The following is a 20,989-nucleotide window of genomic DNA, read 5'->3' as shown; positions in this document are numbered from 1 at the left end:
ACATTTTCAGCTCAATCAGGGATCTCATACTCAATGAGATCCACCTGGCCCTGTTTCCAATCACAACAGGAATTGTTCACTTAAGTAGCTTGACTATCCTCTCACAGGGTAAGGGAACTGTCTATATTGTCAAAATGATATAGTAATATGTAGATTTTGGGCACTCTGCCATCTTTTCAGGTTTCTGGCCTCTCAGCTTACCCTCAGAGGACCCAGAAAATCCTGGTCAAACACTCTCAATCACATGTGCACACATATAAGAATAGACCAATACTGTATCTGGAACAAATGCTGGTATAGATATAAACATTGTTGAGGGCTCCTGGGCTGAGGCGGTAGGACCTTACTTCGGAGCAGGAGGCATGGGTACAAGTCCTGTCTGCTTCAGAGCTGTGTAATAATATCCTTGAACTGGTTGATTAGAAACATAAAGATCACAACTCTACAGCACTAATCATTAGCACTAGTCAACACCAAAATGTTTATTTTTGGACAAGTTATGTAATGTTTGCCTTTGAACTATCCTCATGAACATCACTGATTAAAACCAAGAACCACAGACTACACTATGTGGTTAACCAGTGGTCAATATATTCGCCATCATCTCACATTTAAAATAACGAACGTGAAATGAACAAGTAAGATGAAATGAAAGATTAACAAATACCCCTTCCTGTTATCATACAAGGAATGCATTCTAAACTGAAGAATTTAAGTTACACAGGAACTATCATTTATTTACAAATGTCTGAGAGGATCTCTTGAAAATATATCAAAGGGGAGGCTCTGTCCTGTCTATTTGTTGAGTTCTAAATTAACTGAGAAGAGAGTAAATCTGGGATAGTTATTCATACAGAGAAAGATAGCTGTCGATGCAGGCAGATTGCGTGCTGTGGTCGAAGCAAACTTGCAAGATACATGTTTAAATTTTCACATTGACAGAGAGCTCAAATTGGGCAATTTGGCATGTCCAATTCATGTAACCTGCACATCTCTAACTCAAGAAAGCCTAGTTAAATTGGTTCCTTTTAAAACATTAATACATTTGGAGTCAGAAAGGTTTTCCATGAAGGAAGGGATCTTTTTCAACTTAACCTTGTCACGAGCTAAAGTTGGTTTGAATAAGGGAGAGCTAGCTCATTCCTCCTCGGTGGGCTCATGCCTGTCTGGAACTATACTGTTCCCAGGACCTGCTCATAATACTAACAATTGTAACAGATTGTTGCAAACTACTTAAGCCAAAAGCCCCTTCACCTTGGTATTCAATGACAGGACAGTGATTAGGATCTATGAAAAGGACAGGGGAAATTTAGGAAGAGAAAATTCCATCATTCCCTGACAGAACATAGCAACACTCAGTGCCAATAACACCTAGGTATTCTTAGAAAGGGTACAAATGTCAGAATGTAAATCAGATGGTATGTGCAATCCTTTAGACCTTCACTGAATAAGATCACTGAGAGCTCATTCAAAACCCACCCACTCAATTGTTGCAGCAGAGAATGGTGGGTGCTGGGCGGAAGTGAAGTCGGGGCGCAAAGCCGGTCAGGAAGATAAGTGATTGTTATTTAAGAAATAACCCGACGCCAATGGTCTTTTTGCAGCAGAGAACGGTGGGTCCTGGGCGGAAGTGAAGTCGGAGCGCCAAGCCAGTCAGGAAGGTAAGAGATTGTTATTTGAGTGGGTGTGTTCAGGAGTCTTTGACAAGGAGGTTGAGTGAAGTGATTACGCCACAGTTGAAGAGGGTGAAGACATGACTGCCAAGCTGGTTCAGTGTGCTACGTGCTTGATGTAGGAGGTCAATGACTCTGGTGTGTCTGGCTCGTATAAGTGTGGAAAGTGTGTGCACGTTCAGCTACCGACAGAGCATCTTGCAGCACTGATGAAAGAACTTGAGGACCTTAGGCTCATCCGAGAGAACGAGATCTTTCTGGACAAGACCTTCAGAGAGGTTATTATACCGACCATATCAGAAAAGAGCAGAAGAGAGCAGATGATGAGGAAGGCAGAGAGGAGACAGGTGCAAGAGATACTGGGGGAAGTACCTGCCAGGAACAAGTTGAATCTTTTGGAAACAGTAGAGACAGATGACACTGCCAGTCTGCGAGGCGACCAGGTCTATCAATCAAAAGTTGGCATGGAGGCAGAGCGGAAGAGTCGGACATCGCACAGAGCCGTGGTAATAGGGGACTCCATAGTGAGAGGAACTGACCGGGGTTTTTGTGGCTGCAGGCGGGACTTAAGGATGGTGTGTTGCCTTCCTGGTGCCAGGATTAAAGACATCACAGACAGAGTGCAGGAAATCCTCAAGGACGAAGGTGAAGAGCCAGAGGTGGTGGTACATGTCGGCACAAATGATGTCGGGAAGAAGAGGAGGAACATACTACAGCTTGACTTCGGACAACTAGGAAGAAGGCTGAAAAGCAGGACGTCAAAGGTGGTTATCTCCGGTTTGCTTCCAGTTCCTCGGGCTGGTGAGGCCAGAAACAGGGAGATAATGGACTTGAGCGTGTGGCTAGGGAACTGGTGCAGGAAGCAAGGATTTAAATTCTTGGATCACTGGGGTATGTTTTGTAGTAAGCATAAATTCTACAAGAGAGACGGTTTGCACCTTAATAGGTTAGGGACCAGCATGCTGGCAGGCAGGTTTGCTACTGCAACACAGCTACATTTAAACTAAGTAGCAGGGGGGAGGGGACAAACTGGATATTAAGGAAATTGAAGGGAAAGTTAGAACAAGGGAAGTTAAGAAAGACAACTGTATCAATGAAGCAGAAAACTCAAAAAGTGATCATGCTGTAAGGTTGAGTGAAATAGGAGTTGATGGGAAGGGTGAGGGCAGTAACAAATTAAAAATACTATATATGAATGCACGAAGCATTAGAAATAAGATGGATGAGCTTGAGGCTCTTTTGGAAATTGGCAGATACGATATTGTGGGGATAACTGAGACGTGGCTTCAAGTGGACAGGGCCTGGGAAATGAATATTCAAGGCTACACGTGCTATGTAAGGACAGACTGACGGACATGTTGGTAAGGGATGATATTCAGTCCCTTGCGCAGGGGGACCTAGAATCAGGGGATGTAGAGTCAGTATGGATAGAGCTGAGAAATTCTAAGGGTAAAAAGACCCTCTTGGGAGTTATCTACAGGCCCCCAAATAGTAGTCTGGATGTTGGATGTAAATTGAATCAGGAGCTGAAATTGGCTTGTCGCAAAGTTGTTATGGGGGATTTCAACATGCAGGTAGACTGGGAGAATCAGGATGGTATTGGACCTCAAGAAAGAGACTTTGTGGAGTGCCTCAGAGATGGATTCTTAGAACAGCTGGTGCTGGAGCCTACCAGGGAGAAGGCAATTCTGGATCTGGTATTGTGCAATGAACCAGAATTGGTCAGGGACCTCGAAGTGAAGGAGTCATTGGGAAGTAGTGACCATAATACAATAAGCTTCAATCGGCAATTTGAGAGGGAGAAGTTACAATCGGAAGTGACAATATTTTTGTTGAATAAAGGGAACTATGGAGCTATGAGGGAGGAGCTGTCCAAAGTTCAATGGTGCAATACTTTAGCAGGGACAACAGTGGAGGAACAATGGCAGATATTTCTGTGTATAATGCAGAAGATGCAGGATCAGTTCATTCCAAAAAGGAAGAAAGATCCTAGGAGGAGGCATGGGTGGCTGTGGCTGACGAGGGAAGTTAAGAAACATATAAAGTTAAAAGAGAAAAAGTATAACATAGCAAAGATAAGTGGGAAAATGGAGGACTGGGAAGCTTTTAAAGAACAACAGAGGATTACTAGGAAGGAAATACGCAGAGAAAAAATGAGGTACGAAGGTAAACTGGCCAAAAATATAAAGGAGGATAGTAAAAGCTTTTTTGGGTATGTGAAAGGCAAAAAAATGGTTAAGACTAAAATTGGGCCCTTGAAGACAGAAGCGGGGGAATATATTATGGGGAACAAAGAAATGGCAGAAGAATTGATTTGGTACTTCAGATCTGTGTTCACTGGGGAAGACACAAGCAATCTCCCTGAGGTAACAGTGGCTGAAGGACGTGAACTGAAAGGAATTTATATTTGCCAGGAATTGGTGTTGGAGAGACTGTTAGGTCTGAAGGTTGATAGGTCCCCGGGGCCTGATGATCTATATCCCAGGGTACTGAAGGAGGTGGCTCGAGAAATCGTGGATGCGTTGGTGATTATTTTCCAGAGTTTGATAGATTCGGGATCAGTTCCTGTGGATTGGAGGATGGGTAATGTTGTACCACTCTTTAAGAAAGGAGTGGAAGAGAAAGGAGATTATAGACCAGTTAGTCTGACCTCAGTGGTGGGAAAGATGCTAGAGTCTATTATAAAGGATGAAATTACGACACATCTGGATAGTAGTAACAGGATAGGTCAGAGTCAGCATGGATTTATGAAGGGGAAATCATGCTTGACTAATCTTCTGGAATTTTTTGAGGGTGTAACTCTGAAGATGGATGAGGGAGATCCAGTCGATGGACTTTCAGAAAGCTTTTGATAAAGTCCCACATAGGAAGTTAGTGAGCAAAATTGGGGGCAAAGTACTAACTTGGATTGAAAGTTGGTTGGCTGACAGGAAACAAAGAGTAGTGATAAATGGCTCAATTGTGGAATGGCAGGCAGTGACCAGTGGGGTACCACAGGGATCAGTGCTGGGACCGCAGCTTTTTACAATATGTATTAATGGTATAGAAGATGGTATTAGTAATAACATTAGCAAATTTGATGATGATACTAAGCTGGGTGGCGGGGTGAAATGTGAGGAGGATATTAGGAGATTACAGGGTGACCTGGACAGGTTAGGTGAGTGGTCAGATGCATGGCAAATGCAGTTTAATGTGGATAAATGTATGGTTATCCACTTTGGTGGCCAGAACAGGAAGGCAGATTACTACCTAAATGGAATCAATTTAGGTAAAGGGGCAGTACAGAGAGATCTGGGTGTTCTTGTACACCAGTCAATGAAGGTAAGCATGCAGGTACAACAGGTAGTGAAGAAGGCTAATAGCATGCTGGCCTTCATAACAAGAGGGATTGAGTATAGAAGCAAAGAGGTTCTTCTGCAGCTGTACAGGGCCCTGGTGAGACCAGGAGTATTGTGTGCAGTTCTGGTCTCCACATTTGAGGAAAGGCATTCTGGCTATTGAGGGAGTACAGTGTAGGTTCATGAGGTCAATTCCTGGAATGGCAGGATTACCTTACGCTGAAAGACTGGAGCAACTGGGCTTGTATACCCTTGAGTTTAGAAGTCTGAGAGGGGATCTGATTGAGACATTTAAGATTATTAAAGGATTGGATACTCTGGAGGCAGGAAACATGTTTCCGCTAATGGGCAAGTGCCAAACCAGAGGACACAGCTTAAAAATACAGGGTAGACCATTTAGGACAGAGATGAAGAGAAACTTCTTCACCCAGAGAGTGGTGGCTGGAGATCAGAGCTGAAAATGTGTTGCTGGAAAAGTGCAGCAGGTCAGGCAGCATCCAAGGAACAGGAGAATCGACGTTTTGGGCATCAGCCCTTCTTCCCGAAACATCGATTCTCCTGTTCCTTGGATGCTGCCTGACCTGCTATGCTTTCCAGCAATACATTTTCAGCGGTTATGGAGATAAGGCTGGAACAGGATACTGATTAAGGATGATCAGCCATGATCATATTGAATGGTGGTGCAGGCTCAAAGGGCAGAATGGCCTACTCAGGCACCTATTGTCTATTGTCTAATACCTCTGTCCATTTTTGATATGCCCCCATTTCCTTTGGCAATGTAGGATAAGGTGAAGGGTGTACAGGTTCATCCAGGTTGAATCCCTGGAACAATTCCCTGCTTACAATGACTTGGATCACTTTGGCAGGCTTCTTAATACCTGCAGAAAATCCTGGCTTTTGCCTCTGGTAATGTGTCTGAGGAAGTTAAATGGTGAGATCAGTTAGTTGTGAGGCCGAACGATTCAATTAGTCTAATTTTATAGGTTCTACTTGTATATTTATTTGATTAATAGTATTTATAAAAATAAGTTAGGAAGTGTATTGTGCCAGTAATTTTTCTCAACTGATTTCTATATTGAATAATCTGATAATCTGTCTGAAGCCAGAGACAACTAGGCTAGAACTTCCCAGTGTGATTAGTTATAAACCACTCTATGGATCCAGTCTAGAATGCATTGCATTTACTCTAAAAAACCTCAATTGTGCAAATACCCAATGCAGAAAGATCATTGTCCAGGGCCCTTCCTGCTATAAAATACTTTGGGGATGGAAACCATTCAAATCTCTATATCTGACATGAAGTGAATATGAAACTATAAACCGTAACTACAACTGCAGTGATCAAGGCTCAAAATGTCACACACTGTATAGAAATAAACAAATTTGCTTTGCACTTTCTGTTACGCTAAACTTGAACTTGAATTAGAATTTGAATTTCAATTAGCTTTATTGTCAACGTACTCACATGAGTACAATGAAAGGTTTGCAAGTCGCCACATTTGGGTGCCATCTTACTGACATGGGTACCTAGATACTGATTCTTGAGTGCAAAATTTTAAGGAAAAAAGAGAAAATTTTTTTAAAAAGTCCAGCATTACAGTCTTTCAAAAGTACGAAATCACAATACTTGAGAAAAATTGATAAATAAAAGTTCAGAATAGCAGCCCTTCCATGATAATATAAGAAAGAAAAAAAAAGAAATTTTAAAAAGTCCACCCTAATCCATTTTACAGCTGTGGGCTCCAGGACCAGACGCCCCAGTTGGAATTCCAGGCAGGACCTATCATGATGCAGAAACTTGCACTATTATCTAATGGCACCTTCACTTATTTATGAATTAAGTATATTTTGGTGGTTGGTGGTGGGGGAAAACTCATCTCTTATTTTCTCACTATCCAATTTACATTATCGAATCCTGCTTCTATAACGGGTAATTGCTTCTATGATGGGTAATATCTCTTTTTCAGCTTATACCCAAACACATGGTGGAATGGAATATTAATTCTACATCCGAAATGTGGATGGATCAAGATTATTCAGCATCTTTCATGATTTTGAGAAGTCTCAATGCACTTTACAACCAATGAACATTTTTTGATGTCGACTTATTGTTGTAATATTGGAAAAGTAGCAGCCAATTTACACCTCATAAGGACACACAATTTTAGCTGGGATACAAGGGTATCTTTGAAAGATACCACGAGATATTTTACACCCACTTAAGCAAGCATGTTTGATGACTTATCTGAAAGATGTCACCTCCCACAGTGCAGTGCTCACTCAGTACTGCTCTTATTGGTTTAGTATAATGTTGGTCTAGATTTTTGGAATATATATTTGGAATGTTCTCAGGTGTGAAGTCTGAGAGGGACAAACTGAAAAAGAAATTTTACTAAGAAGCTCAAGAATGTCATAGCCGTTCCTTTTCAAGATAGAACAGGTGAAAAAATGTCAGCGACTGAAATGTTAATCTTGCTTTTCCCTGCACAAATGCTGTCGGACCTATAATTTCTTTTCAGCACTTTCTGCTTTTATTTATACAGTATGCCTTCAAACCAATCAACAGTGACTGCAGTGTATTTGTCACAATTGGTGGTGGCATTCAAAATTGCCAACTATAAGGGCAGCAGGGCGTGCTTTGTGAGATCTGACCAAAGATCTGTGGCCCAAGTCTTTCTCACCTATTGTCTATGTCCCTTGTATCTGCACTATTCTTGCTGTCTATGTCTTAGATTAGAGATTTAGCAATGCAAGGAAAGGAAATCAAAATAAATTGGATTTACGAGCCTGAGTTAGAAGTGTGCACAAGCAGGTTTATCATATGACTCAGAGGCAGCTTTCTTTTGGTGATGAATGATGGTTCCCATGGTGATGCTTCCTGTGTGTTAGTCATTGCGGTTGACGTGTACGCAGCAGTGTACGTTTGCTTATGGAAGAGGTTCCTTGCAGAGGAGGTGAAGCCTGCGAGATAAAGTAGGTTTCAATTAATCTATGACAGGAAGTGGTAGGAGGAACATTATTGGGCCATACCTGCAATGTTTAAAGTATTTAAGAAAATCATAATTACAAGCACAGAGCAAACTATACCATGCAACTAGTGTTGCTGAAGATGACTTTTAACTGAAAAGTCTTAATTACATTTTTTCATTAGATTTGTACTAATGAGTGAGTGTTAAAAAAAACAGAATGCCTGTACTGAAAAGCATTGTGGATGGCAACAATTGAATAACAAATGTATTTATCTGAATGATTAAAATCAAATCTCAAAAACACCTTCATCAAATCCCTAAAGTGACAGTTTTGCTCTGCGGTTGATAAAGTGATACCGCTGAGAGCTGAGGGCTCTTTGTGGCAGGAGATATAGGTGTGTTTCCTGTTTGAATATGCATTAACAAGCACAAAAGCCAATAAAGGTAAATATTCTGGTATTCAATGTTAAAGTGATCATGGCAACACATATCAAAGACTTATGTAATAAATCAATGGATTTTCAAATTGTTTGGATCAAATCTTTATCTGGATGTTCATTTCGGCATGCACATGTCCAGAGTTAGTTTATTTTTAGGAGATAATCCAATCTTCCACCACATGCCCATTCAAATGCCATTTTTCTTACACCTTCCAATGGATCAGGAGTACCTAAATGTACACGGCCACTGAGGTAAATAGGTGGAAATCAAATTTCCTCCCTGCACAGTATTTTCGTCTAATTGCTGTGGAATTTTAGAAACCAACTAAAAGCACATCATGAAGGGAATGGAAAGCCTGCTGAGATCTCTGGATCATTTGGAAATCTGGGTATAAAATGTTTTGATAATCTTCAATTGTCAATATTAAATAGTGCATTTTCATGTAGATGTGGTTTTAATATAGTAATTCACCATAGAGATACATTCTTCAAAGTTTGTCATGTATATTTGTTCACATGCATGGCAGTGCTTTTCCAATGGACGAAGTTGGAAAAATGTTATAAAATGTTCTGTCAGCTTGTTCTGTAATCCTTTCTATTGAAATTTAATTTTTTCTAATTTTTTTTAAGTCCTGGCTTTAATTCTTGAAAAGACTTACACCCGGACGAACAAAACCCTCCATAAGTTCCAACCATCTGCAGAGACTAATCAAAACTGAAAGAACTGCAGATGCTGGAAATCAGAAATAAAGGAAGGGTTACTGGACCAGAAACATTAACTCTGATTTCTCTCCACCGGCGCTGTCAGACCTGCTGAGCTTTTCCAGCAATTTCTGTATTTGGTGCAGAAACTAATCTATTGTTTGAACAACTATGACCATTAGCAATTCCTGACTGAGTTTCAAGATCTGATTGTTTCCGTGCTGTATGTGTTTCATTTATCTGAGTAGGATTAACAGTTTCAAGACATTTGAACAACAGATTGTCCTTTTGTCCCTTTTAACAAAAAACTAATAGCTTCACAAGTATTTTAAATTCATTTTCCAGCATGTCAGAATACAGTATATTTTTCTCATGATCAATTATATACAGGCTTTTATTAGATGGTTTAGAGGTTCATCTTTCATGTTAAGGAATGCCAATATTTTCCATTGATATTGCATGGAATTGGAAGAGTGTACATGGTGCATAGTGGGTGCATTACTATGGAGGATGCATGAGCTTTAGAGATGGCATTGGATGCTATGGATGGTCTGAGGGACCATGGACTTGCATGTGAACTGAGGAAGGTGAGAAGTAAGGCAGGGGTCCTTTGACCTTTTTGGGAGCTAGGATACCATGTTAGAGAAACAAACTTTCAATCAGGCCCACCTCCACAGCACAAAGCTCTTGCAATCCAAGACAGCTTGCAAACTGCATTGTACATCTGACCTTGATATGAACAGACAGGAATTGTACGCAGAGTCATCAAGGATTGCACGCACAATTTGTGAGGTGCAGAAGTGTGCAAGTGGGAATTCTCTGGCTTTTTGTATACTCATAAATGCTACTAAACAGTAAGTAGAGTAAAGAGGTTAAAGGCAATTATTCAGTTCCAAAAGGTGGAAAATGACGTTTCAAAAGCATAAGTGCCGGGATCACTGATGCTTACCATTTATAGAAATGATTTGAATTTTGGAATTGGAAGCATAACTTCAAAATTTGGTGACAGTACAAATTTGGGGTAGGGGTTTGGTTCATTCAGTTGGCATGTTTGGATCAGACTAATACCAACAATCCAGCTGATGCAGACTCAGCACAGGCCCCCTAATTCTACTCCACAGAATGATTAATAGCAGTTTATTGTACTTCAGCAAGTAATTGTCAAGGATCTGCCTTCAGACAGATAGCAAAAGAAAATAAGCAACTGAATTGGTGTACAGAGGAAGATTGCAGCAAGATGCAGGAAGACTCTAACAAATAGGTGCTGACAAAGTTGAAGTTAATTTCAATTTAACAGCAAGTTGATACCTTTCAGTATGAAGTTTAAAGTGGTCACATACCCTTTAGAAAAATTTAAAAAGGGGTAGAGGTGCAAAGAGTTCTGGGATTCCAGACACATGAATCATTAAAAGTAGTGATGCCTGGTAATAAAACCATTTTTAAAAAAGGATTCATTTCTAAAGGAATGGAATGGAATTGAAAAGCAGAAAAATTATATTCAACTTCCCCAAGAGCCTTGATTAATGAAGCCTTGATTGGCAAAGTGAAAAAATGAATTCGAGGCTGATGATATAAACTAAGTTGCTATAAAGCAGGATTTTCCTGCTCCTCGGATGCTGCCTGACCTGCTGTGATTTTCCAGCATCACACTAATCTTGACTTTGATGCTATAAACCTGTGGTTGTACCTAACATGAAAGACTAAACAGGGTGGGGATTTTTACTTTAGAAAAACAAAACATAAAGAGTGACTTGATAGAAGCATTTAAGATAAGGCAAGGAGTTGATATGTTAGATATAGTGAAGTTACTTGCACTTAATTGGAGAAACCAGAACTTGCAGCCATTGAAAAAGTCGTCACTAATAAATCCAACAAGGAATAAAGGAGAATGTTTTCTAATCAGAGAGTTGTTACAATGTGGAAATTGTTAGCTTACAATAGAACATAGAACATAGAAAAATACAGCGCAGTACAGGCCCTTCGGCCCTCGATGTTGCGCCGACCGAAGCCTACCTAACCTACACTAGCCCAATAATCTCCATATGCTTGTCCAATGCCCGCTTAAATGACCATAAAGAGGGAGAGTCCACCACTGCTACTGGCAGGGCATTCCATGAACTCACAACCTGCTGAGTAAAAAATCTACCCCTAACATCTGTCCTATACCTACCACCCCTTAATTTAAAGCTGTGTCCCCTAGTAACAGCTGACTCCACACGCGGAAAAAGATTCACACTGTCAACCCTATCTAAACCCCTAATCATCTTGTACACCTCTATCAAATCTCCCCTAAACCTTCTTTTCTCCAATGAGAAAAATCCCAAGTGCCTCAGCCTTTCCTCATACGATCTTCCTACCATGCCAGGCAACATCCTGGTAAACCTCCTCTACACTCGTTCCAATGCCTCCACATCCTTCCTGTAGTACAAGTAGTTAAACTGAAACACCATGCAAGCACTTAAAAAGAACCTAAAAAAAAAGGAAATGTAGGATGTGCTAGAAAGATTGAATAAAATAGCTGGAAGAAAGCTTTTGTGGAGCCGTTTCTGTGCTGTAAAATGATGTGTTTCCATATAATCTACCCATTTCTTATTCTCCCTGAAATATAAAAAAACCACGGCTAATAGCTCATTTCAAAAACCTGCCACAATTAATCTTGCATTTCATCTTAAATTCATTTGGAAAAACAAAACCCCTAAGTTGTGCTTTGGTTAATAACAGATGCATTTTGATTTTCAACCTGGAAAGAAAAATGCACCCAAAAAACCTCTCTATTTGAATCATGGCTTAGATATCCTTGCTACAAACAAAATGGTACTTTAATCATACTCTCGCTTTGACTCAGTAGATTGATCTCAAATAAAAAATGCATATTTGAAAATATGTCACCTGTGCAACATATCTCTAATGTCAGAAATATATATTTAGACTTGTTTTTGAAATAATTGAAGGGAAAGAAAAGCAAACTTAGGTAGGAAATACATTTTAGTGAATTTAACACGACATGTTCAACAGATTTCTCCATCTCTGTCACTGTCTCTCTGGATTTGTAAACAAACCCATGCTGATTTAGTCTGACTGATTCTTTAATATACTGAGCCAAACCAAAGTTAGTGATTTTATAGTTAGTTCAGAGGAAGGGTCACTGGACCCAAAATGTTAACTTTGATTTTTCTCCATAGATGCTGCCTGAGCTTTTCCAGCATTTTCTGTTTTTGTTTCTGATTTTCAGCATCCACAGTTCCTTTTGTTTTTATTTCGTGATTTTTTTTGCATCATTGTGAAAGTCAAAGGAGAAAATGGCTCAATCATAAAATAAACCACAATGAACAATATTGTCAACAATAAAACATCCTGTATGATATTTCAATTTTACCAATGATCCTTGGCAGTTCACATAACCCCCCTGATATTTGAACAGGCAAACAGCTCCATCGGCTCTTCTTCAAAGCTATGTGGGAAAGGTGATCAGTCATCTGGAATACTCTGGCTGCTGAAGTAGGATCGCAAAGACCAAGCAGGATGCTTAGACCAAGTGGCCTTAGTGAGGGACTGTGCTCCTGCCAGTTGGAATCATCGAACCAGATGTGAGTTGCGTCCTGCTGATTCTGAGAGAGGCTGAGCATTTCTATAGCAAAATTGGTCTGGTGATCCGCCATTACTGCATTGGACAGCAACTCAGGCTGAGAAAGAGAGAAAAAAAAACACAATTGCATCAAATTTCCTGTGTTTCAGGCACTGGCCCTGATAATAGCCCAGCCTCATACAAGAGGTCCTCTTCTGATTTTGGTGGTGATTAGGACATTAGTAAAAAATCTTAAAGAGAATTGAGCATATAGAAACCTCAATTCTACCATGTCTCTGCACACCCCAGGCCCTGGCCTATCGTGCATCCCCTTCTTCCTTGACTCCATTGCCCTAAGTCCTCTCTCCTGTAAGATTATTCCATAGATGTTTCTGCCTCTCTCTCAGATATTTCTTAAAATCCACTCCATTGATGAGCCTGACCTGTAATGCCCAGATTCCAGGAAGAGGGAGATCATAAACTGTCTTTTTAAAAACCATATTTTTAAAAATTTAAATAAAATGGATTCTTGCTGGATTTTAAAATGGCTACTATTGAATACAAAGTGGGCAAGTTGACCGCTTCCTGAAATTTCAAGCATTTATGTGGATAAAAGTATACACAATGTGATAAAACCTTGCATTCCAGCCAAGCCAACGCAAAGGACGAGTAGATAGGATACCTATCTCTGTGATTCTGAACAAAAGGAACCGTCAAACCCCATTATTGCTCGATTTGTTGCAAACACCTCAACAGCAAACACCTCAACAGCTATCTACTGTAAAACAAAATGGTTTCAGACAGTTCATCCACCTCATTAGCTTAGTACGTCCACTGAAGTCCCAATCACATGAAGAAACTGTTGGTTTGTTTGAATCACGTTTAACCATTTTTTTTGTTTATCAGTTGGCTTGCAGTGTGAGATGAGAACTCATTATTCGCAGCTCTGTGCCTGCCTCTGATCTCAATGTGCCTCAAAAGTCTGATATCCAGAAACAAACCCATACTTCACCTGCAAAGTCAACCATTGCATGTTCACCAGCAATTTGACTGCATCTGAGTTTGTATGAAAGAGGATTTTTGTGCCATCTGAAAGGACATCATGGACTCTCTAATTCACATGAACTAAGTTTGATATCTTTGAGTTCAAGGAATTTTGAAATTTATCTCCTTCCCTTTCACACTTGTTTATTTTTGGGTTTATGTTTATCTGAATTTCTGTCACAAACTATTTCCTCTGGCATTTGAAGGCAGGAATAAACCCTCCATTGTTTTCATTCTAAAATACCTGCTCTGTGCATTCTTGATTTATGGACCCTCACTCCCAGTCATTTCCCCCAGGTAGCCGACATACTCCATTCCCCAGACAGCTGAAACCCATCTTGCATGCTATCAGAATTTATCCCTCCCCCTGTTCCTGACACCATCTCCCTCACCAGCTCAGAAATCAACATTCTACACCACTGGACCCATGTCCCTGCCTCATACTCACCTACCATAAGCATTCCATCACTTACCTGAAACTCCACATACTGGTGCCCTACTTAACTGGCACCATACCCACCTGGCACCCTACTTACCTGGCAACTTAAGCCATTAAGCAATTGCTGCTTTAATCTCACACTGACCTTTAATACTTACACTTTTATAGCAAAGTGGTATGGATATGCTGCAGAACATTTGAATCAAAGAACACAGTTCACTGCTATAAAAAGGGGATGTGGTTTGATTCTCCCCGACCAACCTGCAGTACAAAGGAACTGTTTGATTTCAAGCACGTTTCTGAAAGAGTCAGAATCAGAATTGCTGGCAGAGATCTGTACTGACAGAAAACAGAGTGACAATCTGACTGCAGTTGTTACTTCTCGAATATCTGGGCCCACAGATTGTACAGCCACACACTGCCTAGCCCTTAGTGCTTTACCCCAGCAGCATATTGTGTTTTTCCCCATCTACCCAGTCTGAAATAGACGCAAAGATTATTAGCCAACTTTCATCCCTCAAGCATGATTACGAAATGAGATTAACTGTTCACTTATTTCATTTTGGAGATTTCTGAGTGCAGATTGCTATAAAAATGCAAATTCTTTCTTTTGCAGTAGATTGGTCACTACTAAGTAAATTTAAAGATTTTTAAAGTAGCTTAAATTTTGGGTTAAACCAAATAAAGTTTGATGGGAAATGGGCCTGAAACTGATCTTCCGCTGTCCAGGGATTGAACACATATCTTCAGTGGCTGGCCGTAGATGGCTCAGAGAATCCATAGCAGGATGGGCTCAGCATTGACACATTCCTGAAGGAGCATTAGGTTCATTGATGTATCTTTTTCACAAGCCAACCAATGTTAAGCATCAATTAGGAAAGTTGATTGTCCCATTTTGAAATGGTTTTGTGCCGGTTTCACACTCAAAAAATATTTACATGTCAGAAAATACTTCTATGTATGAATCATTACATGTTGTGATGAATAAAACAAATAGCAATGTATATCTTAAAATGTTTACAAAATAATTTTCCCTGATTGTGTTTGTGGTAAAAAATTTTCAAGTATATATTGAACTGAATGGAATATTTCACAGCTCTGGTAAATTGCTGATGCTACCTTTAAGTTTGATGAAATGCGTTTCAGTTTAGTGCAAGATTACATTTTTTTCATCAGAGACTGGTTGAATAATTATTGTTGCACGTAAAAATTTGGTTCCCTTGGGATCATAATGAAAAAGCAGACAGTTTAGTGAGATTATGTTTTGCTCTACACAATGGGTGGTCTTAAATGCCAGACTCTTTGATGTCATTGGCAACATACATATCTGAAACTACACTTGAATGGAAACAATCAACAACAGAGTGTCTTACGTGTTCATTTCCTCGTTGCACTGTGCAATGGGTGGAGGGAGCAGTCTTCACACTGATAGAGGCTGTGAGGTTTTTATCCTGTGGCTTGGCTCGACGCCATGCATCAGTGAAGAAAAAGACTTTGTCCGGGCAAGAGCTGGGCCAGGAGAGGATTCCTTGTTTATCCACACAACAAAGCACCTAATGAGGAAGGCAACCGAAAACAGTCACTTAAAATATCAAACAATCACGCAAAGATGATGGTTATTCAGCTGATGAATGATGATGACTCCTCTGCTCTTTACCCACAACCCTGCAAATATTCGAGTATTTATCCAATTCCCCTTGAAATATACTGCTTCTGTCATAATTGAGGCCCTGAAGCATTCCTGCTCACAACAACAACATCTTCTTTTATCCGATTCCATTCTATTTCTTTCTCTCTCCCACTCTGCCTCTCTCTCTCTCTCTCTCTCTCTCTCCCTCTCCCTCTGTGCTGGGAGCTATGCCTGCCAGGAGATCTTCTGTCATGGTACACTAGAGTTATCTATCTCACACTGTCTTCATGCATCCCCTATGTTCATCTATTGATGCTGTTTGCCATCCATCATCCAATTAGGCCCATGTTGATCCTTCTTTCTGCTACTCTTCATTTTGCGTTCTAGTAGGGATCTCTGAATTTATCAGCTCTGATCAATTCGCTGAAAGACTGACATTTTATTTTCTTGAAGTTATGCTTCAGAGTTCTTTTTGTTTCTTGCCATTTCAATTACCTATTCATTTGTTTCATGATTTGTACTTGGGACTTTTAGAATAACATGTAGCATTCATATTTCAGAGGCTCTTATTTTCTTCCACAGATCTTTATTGATCGTCCAGGTTTCTGAGGCTGACAGGAAATCAAATAGGATGTAACATCATATGAATTCTTTCCTTGTTACAAGCTTGAGTTCTCTTGCTGTTAACACTTCACCTTCAAAAATTACTTCTGGCTATCTCTGTCTTTCCAAATTTGATGTCACATCTGCCAACTCTGTTACTGTTTGTACTGTTTGTACTGTTTGAGACAAACATATCTACTTGTTTCAAAGGGACACCATACTCAACTTGTAGTCTAGGCTTCCAGATTTTACTTGATGGATAATATTTTGAAGGGCTTCTTCTGAAGTGGAAAGGTATCATCAGCAAGCCTCAAGTTTGTTAAATTCTTACTTCTACCTTTTATGGCACATCTGATTCTCTGAGTTTTTTGTTGTGTACAGATTGGATGACTTGGCTCCTGTACACAGCCTCGCTACAGTTTTCTTTTCAGGTAATGCATATTTGATTGCCCATCTTTTAATCTATTTCTATTGGTGATTAAATCAGTGTCTTCTGGTTTGTGGCATATCTAAGGGTGAAGTATATGCTGAACATATATCTCTGTGCTCGTCTCAGCACAGGACTTCAGAAGTTCATAAATTATCAGAATAGAATTAGGCCATTCGGTCCATTGAATCTGCTCTGCCATTTGATCATGGCTGATATGCCCCTTAGCCCCATTTTCCTGCCTTCTCTCCACATCCCTTGAACCATTACCAATTATAAATCTGTCTAACTCCTCTTTAAATTTGCTCACTGTCCTAGCATCCACCGTACTTTGGGGTAGCAAATTACTCAGGTTCACAACCCTTTGGGAGAAGTAATTTCTCCTCAAATCTGTTTTAGATTTGCTACCCCTTATCCTAAGACTATGACCTCACAACCTAGAATGCCCCACAAGAGGAAGCATCTGAACCATGTCTATTTTATCCACATTTTATTCAGATTCAAGAAGGAAAAATAAATTAGCTTTCATAACTAAAATCTTATCAAAAGTTATCTTGTTAAAGTTATATGTGCATGAAAAGGGCTGATTGAGATGGAAAAGGCTCTGATGTTGAGGGGAGAACAAATTCTGGGAGCAGGATGGGTCCAAGGATCAAATGTATATTAGTGAACTTGAGAATTCCCTATGATTTTTCTGTAAAGAAAATTAGTAAATCTTCAATCATCAAACCAAACCCCTTCAACCTTGGCAAAACAACTGGTAGCCAACATACCTGCACTGTCCTTCAGAATGAATTAGATTTTAACATTGTGGAATAAGGAGTTGGAAAATTCAACGCTGTACTTCATATTGTAGTTGAACAGTGTTCCAGTCATAAGCATTTCTGGTAATCTTTTGTCTGAGACCTCATTGCTCTTCAGAAGAAAGTGGTGATCTGCCTTGCTGAAATACTGCAGTCTCAATGTTTAGCTGCACCCAAAATGTGCAGAGAGAGTTTTCATGATTTTGATCCAGTGAGAGTAAAGGAACCAGTGATATATGAAATAACTCCAGAGGCTGGTATCTCGTCACCTTTTATTTACACAGAGAGAGTCCTTGACATTGATACAGCTCCCTCAGAGCCAACTCTCAGGGTGAACAGGATGTTCTTATCTGTCAGCCAAGACTCCCTGATTGACCAGATTAACAGCCCCAATTAGGGAACTCATATTCTATGCATTCCACCTGGTTGACCTCGGTACAGTCACTACATCCCTCTCCATCTGAGTCTAAGGACCTAGGCTGTTCTTTCTTTCTATAGCTCCTCCTGAGGTGTTTTAGCACTGGCTCAAGTTCCTCTGTTTCTACCTCTGATATGGTTGGTGTGTACTACACAGTAGCTCATCTCTTTCGCCCAGACCATCTGAGAGGAAATTTATCCTCTTCTTCAGGTGGCAAAGGCATTGACGCTACACCATCCGCTGTGTCCATCTCAGATTCCAAGGTATCTTCAACCCTTGATGGAGAGAGAGAAACCATGGGTTCCAGAACATTCAGAAAGGCCATTGAGGAGCCGGGCATGTTTTGCTCCCACACCGTTTGCGAGTTTGCAGCTTTCATATGGTCCATAGCTTGTTCAGGACCATTGCACCTACCCGAACTTTATATCTCACTGGACATGACCTCGCGTCTACCATGCCTCTTACATGCAGAGCCATTCCCATGGTTCCTACACCAAACTGTGTCCCCTGAAGTAAACTGTCTCTCTCACTCAGCAGAGTCTTGTGTCTGGCATTGGCATTCTTGATGCCATTTCACCCTCCCCCCATAACCGGGATCAGATTTAACCTGGTGCAGAGTCTTCTCCCCATTAGCAACTCTGCTGGAGTTATCCCTGCAGTTGCACGAGGGATGGTCCAATAATCAGTAGGAATTGATATAGTTTGGTTTCTAGTGAAGCTGTAGACTGTTCCTTTAAGCCAGCTTTCAAAGTTTGGCCTGCGTTTTCAGCCAGACCATTGGATGTGGGACAGTATGGAGCTGTCTTTATATGTTGAATGACATTTGACTTTAGGAAATATTCAAATTCCCTCCTGGTGAATAATGACCAACACTTCAGGGAGTGCGTGTATTGCAAAAGATGTGCAGTTTTTCTAATGTCGTCCTCATGTTTGTTGAATGAACTCAATGTGTATCCAACCACTTTGAGTGGGCATCCACAATCGCTAAGAATGTTGAGTCCATGAAGGACCAGCATAGTTGACATATAACTAAGTCCAAAGTTTACCACAGCCCTTTACTTAAACATGGAGAGTCCTTGACACTATCAGCATTTTGCTTGTTTACTTCATATGCAACTGTACTCCATTTGTGACAACGTATATGCACAGAGATTTTACTTATGAATAAAGTATATTTTTGACATTAAAAAAATCATTGACTCTGATCCAGTTCCCTCAGAGCCTGCTCTCAGAGTGATGAGGATGTCTGACATTCCTGTTTTTATCTATCAGTCAGGGCTCCCTGATTGGACCAGACTGATAGCCCTGATCAGGGAACTCATATTGTATGCGGTTCACCTGGCTGGCCTCGTTAGAATCACTGAAACATGCATAGATGTAAGTCAAGGTGGCGTCGGACATGGAAGGAAACTTGCAGTCATAGCATCATGCTGTTCTAGTTGGTATAAAGGTCACAGGTGTGAAAGATACAGTTGAAGGAGCTTGAGCAAGTTGCCACTGTGTATTTTGTAGATCGTTGTGAACAGGTTTTAGGGAGTCAGAAGTCACGCTACACATTGCAGAAATCCCATTCCTGTATTGTTCTTGTATTTGTATAGTTGGTCTGGTTCACAGTCCGGTCAGGGTAATTCCTGGGACCTTAATGTTGGGAAATAACAATAAGCCATGGGGCTGAACTAGTGCTGTGGAGATATGTATTCACATTCTGCCATGATACTGGGGGAATTTTAATGAATCTGGGATAAAATGTTGCATTCAATAATTATGTTTGTTACATTTCCTAATTGTTCTAGAAAACTTATTAGGTAAGGGAATGTGTTGCTCTTACGAAGGGCTTTTGCCCGAAACGTCGATTTCGAAGCTACTTGGATGCTGCCTGAACTGCTGTGCTCTTCCAGCACCACTAATCCAGAATCTGTTTTCCAGCATCTGCAGTCATTGTTTTTACCTCTGCTCTTATCTTGTCTGGACTACATGTGGCTTTGGAATCACAGCAATGTGGTTGACTCTTAATTGTCCTCTCGGTTGTAACAAGCTGTTACAATAATCACAGATACTTCAGGTGTGTTGACATCCATAATGTATCCAAAGTATGGGATACTCAGCTGGTGGCACGATGGCTCAGTGGTTAGCACTGCTGCCTCACAGCACCACGATCCCTGGTTTGATTCCAGCCTTGGGCGACTGTCTGTGTGGAGTTTGCACATTCTCCCCGTGTCTGCGTGGGTTTTCTCCCGGTGCTCCGGTTTCCTTCCACACTCCAAAGATGTGCAAGTTAGGTGAATTGGCCATACTAACTTGCCCACAGTGCTAGGCGCATTAGTCAGAGGGAAATGGGTCTGGGTGGGAAACTCATCGGTGTGGACTGGTTGGGCCGAAGGGCCTGTTTCCACACTGTAGGGCATCTAATCTAATCTAAATTAGCAGGGGATTGTGTTCACGTTGTCTCTGAATACAAATCAAAAGATAGATTTTAAATATCAAATTTTTCTTCAGCTACATTTGTCCTGCAGCATCATTCTCAAACATGCTTTTCATTGCACTACCTGTGAACTGTACAAAACATCAACTGTGGCTGTCGGGCCATTATTTCAGTGAAAAGTGCTCTTTGATCTGCTTCAAACTTGTTGGCACTGCATGTACTGTCAACTTTAAATTGTCATGTATAGAACTTTTGAATATGTTATGAATAAAATCTATTTTTGTGGAAAACACTGATGCTTCATTGAAGTAAGGTGGAATAGTTCATATACCCTAAATCTTTGCCTTTTGTCTCTTGGCACAGCAGCGGGTGAGAACTTACTACTTTTATACATAATTGCATGAAATAGAAACCAATTACTTTCTGTGTGCATGGTGTTACAATTTTGAAGTTTATGAATGTAGTTTGAAATTTAGGTAAAATAAATAGAATCATGTGACCCAGTCTTCATCCCAT

At 40.5% G+C, this 20,989-nt stretch overlaps 1 protein-coding gene across 6 annotated transcripts in view; it reads right to left on the bottom strand.

Annotated features, from left to right (window-relative positions):
* LOC140464608 (transmembrane protein 94-like) overlaps positions 1–20,989 on the bottom strand; it is a 157,614-nt gene that overhangs the window by 104,770 nt on the left and 31,855 nt on the right. For all 6 annotated transcript variants that reach the window (XM_072559888.1, XM_072559890.1, XM_072559889.1 and 3 more), the window contains exons 11-13: positions 15,544–15,723; positions 12,499–12,805; positions 7,799–7,972 (exon numbers count right to left, since the gene is read on the bottom strand). In XM_072559888.1, the coding sequence (XP_072415989.1) occupies positions 7,799–7,972; positions 12,499–12,805; positions 15,544–15,723 (661 nt within the window). The remainder of the gene's footprint in view (positions 1–7,798; positions 7,973–12,498; positions 12,806–15,543; positions 15,724–20,989) is intronic.

The sequence above is a fragment of the Chiloscyllium punctatum genome, chromosome 40 (genome assembly GCF_047496795.1).
Source record: "Chiloscyllium punctatum isolate Juve2018m chromosome 40, sChiPun1.3, whole genome shotgun sequence".
NCBI classification, from domain to species: domain Eukaryota; kingdom Metazoa; phylum Chordata; class Chondrichthyes; order Orectolobiformes; family Hemiscylliidae; genus Chiloscyllium; species Chiloscyllium punctatum.
Note: the sequence above shows the minus strand (reverse complement) of the source record. Positions and strands in the feature narration are given on the sequence as shown.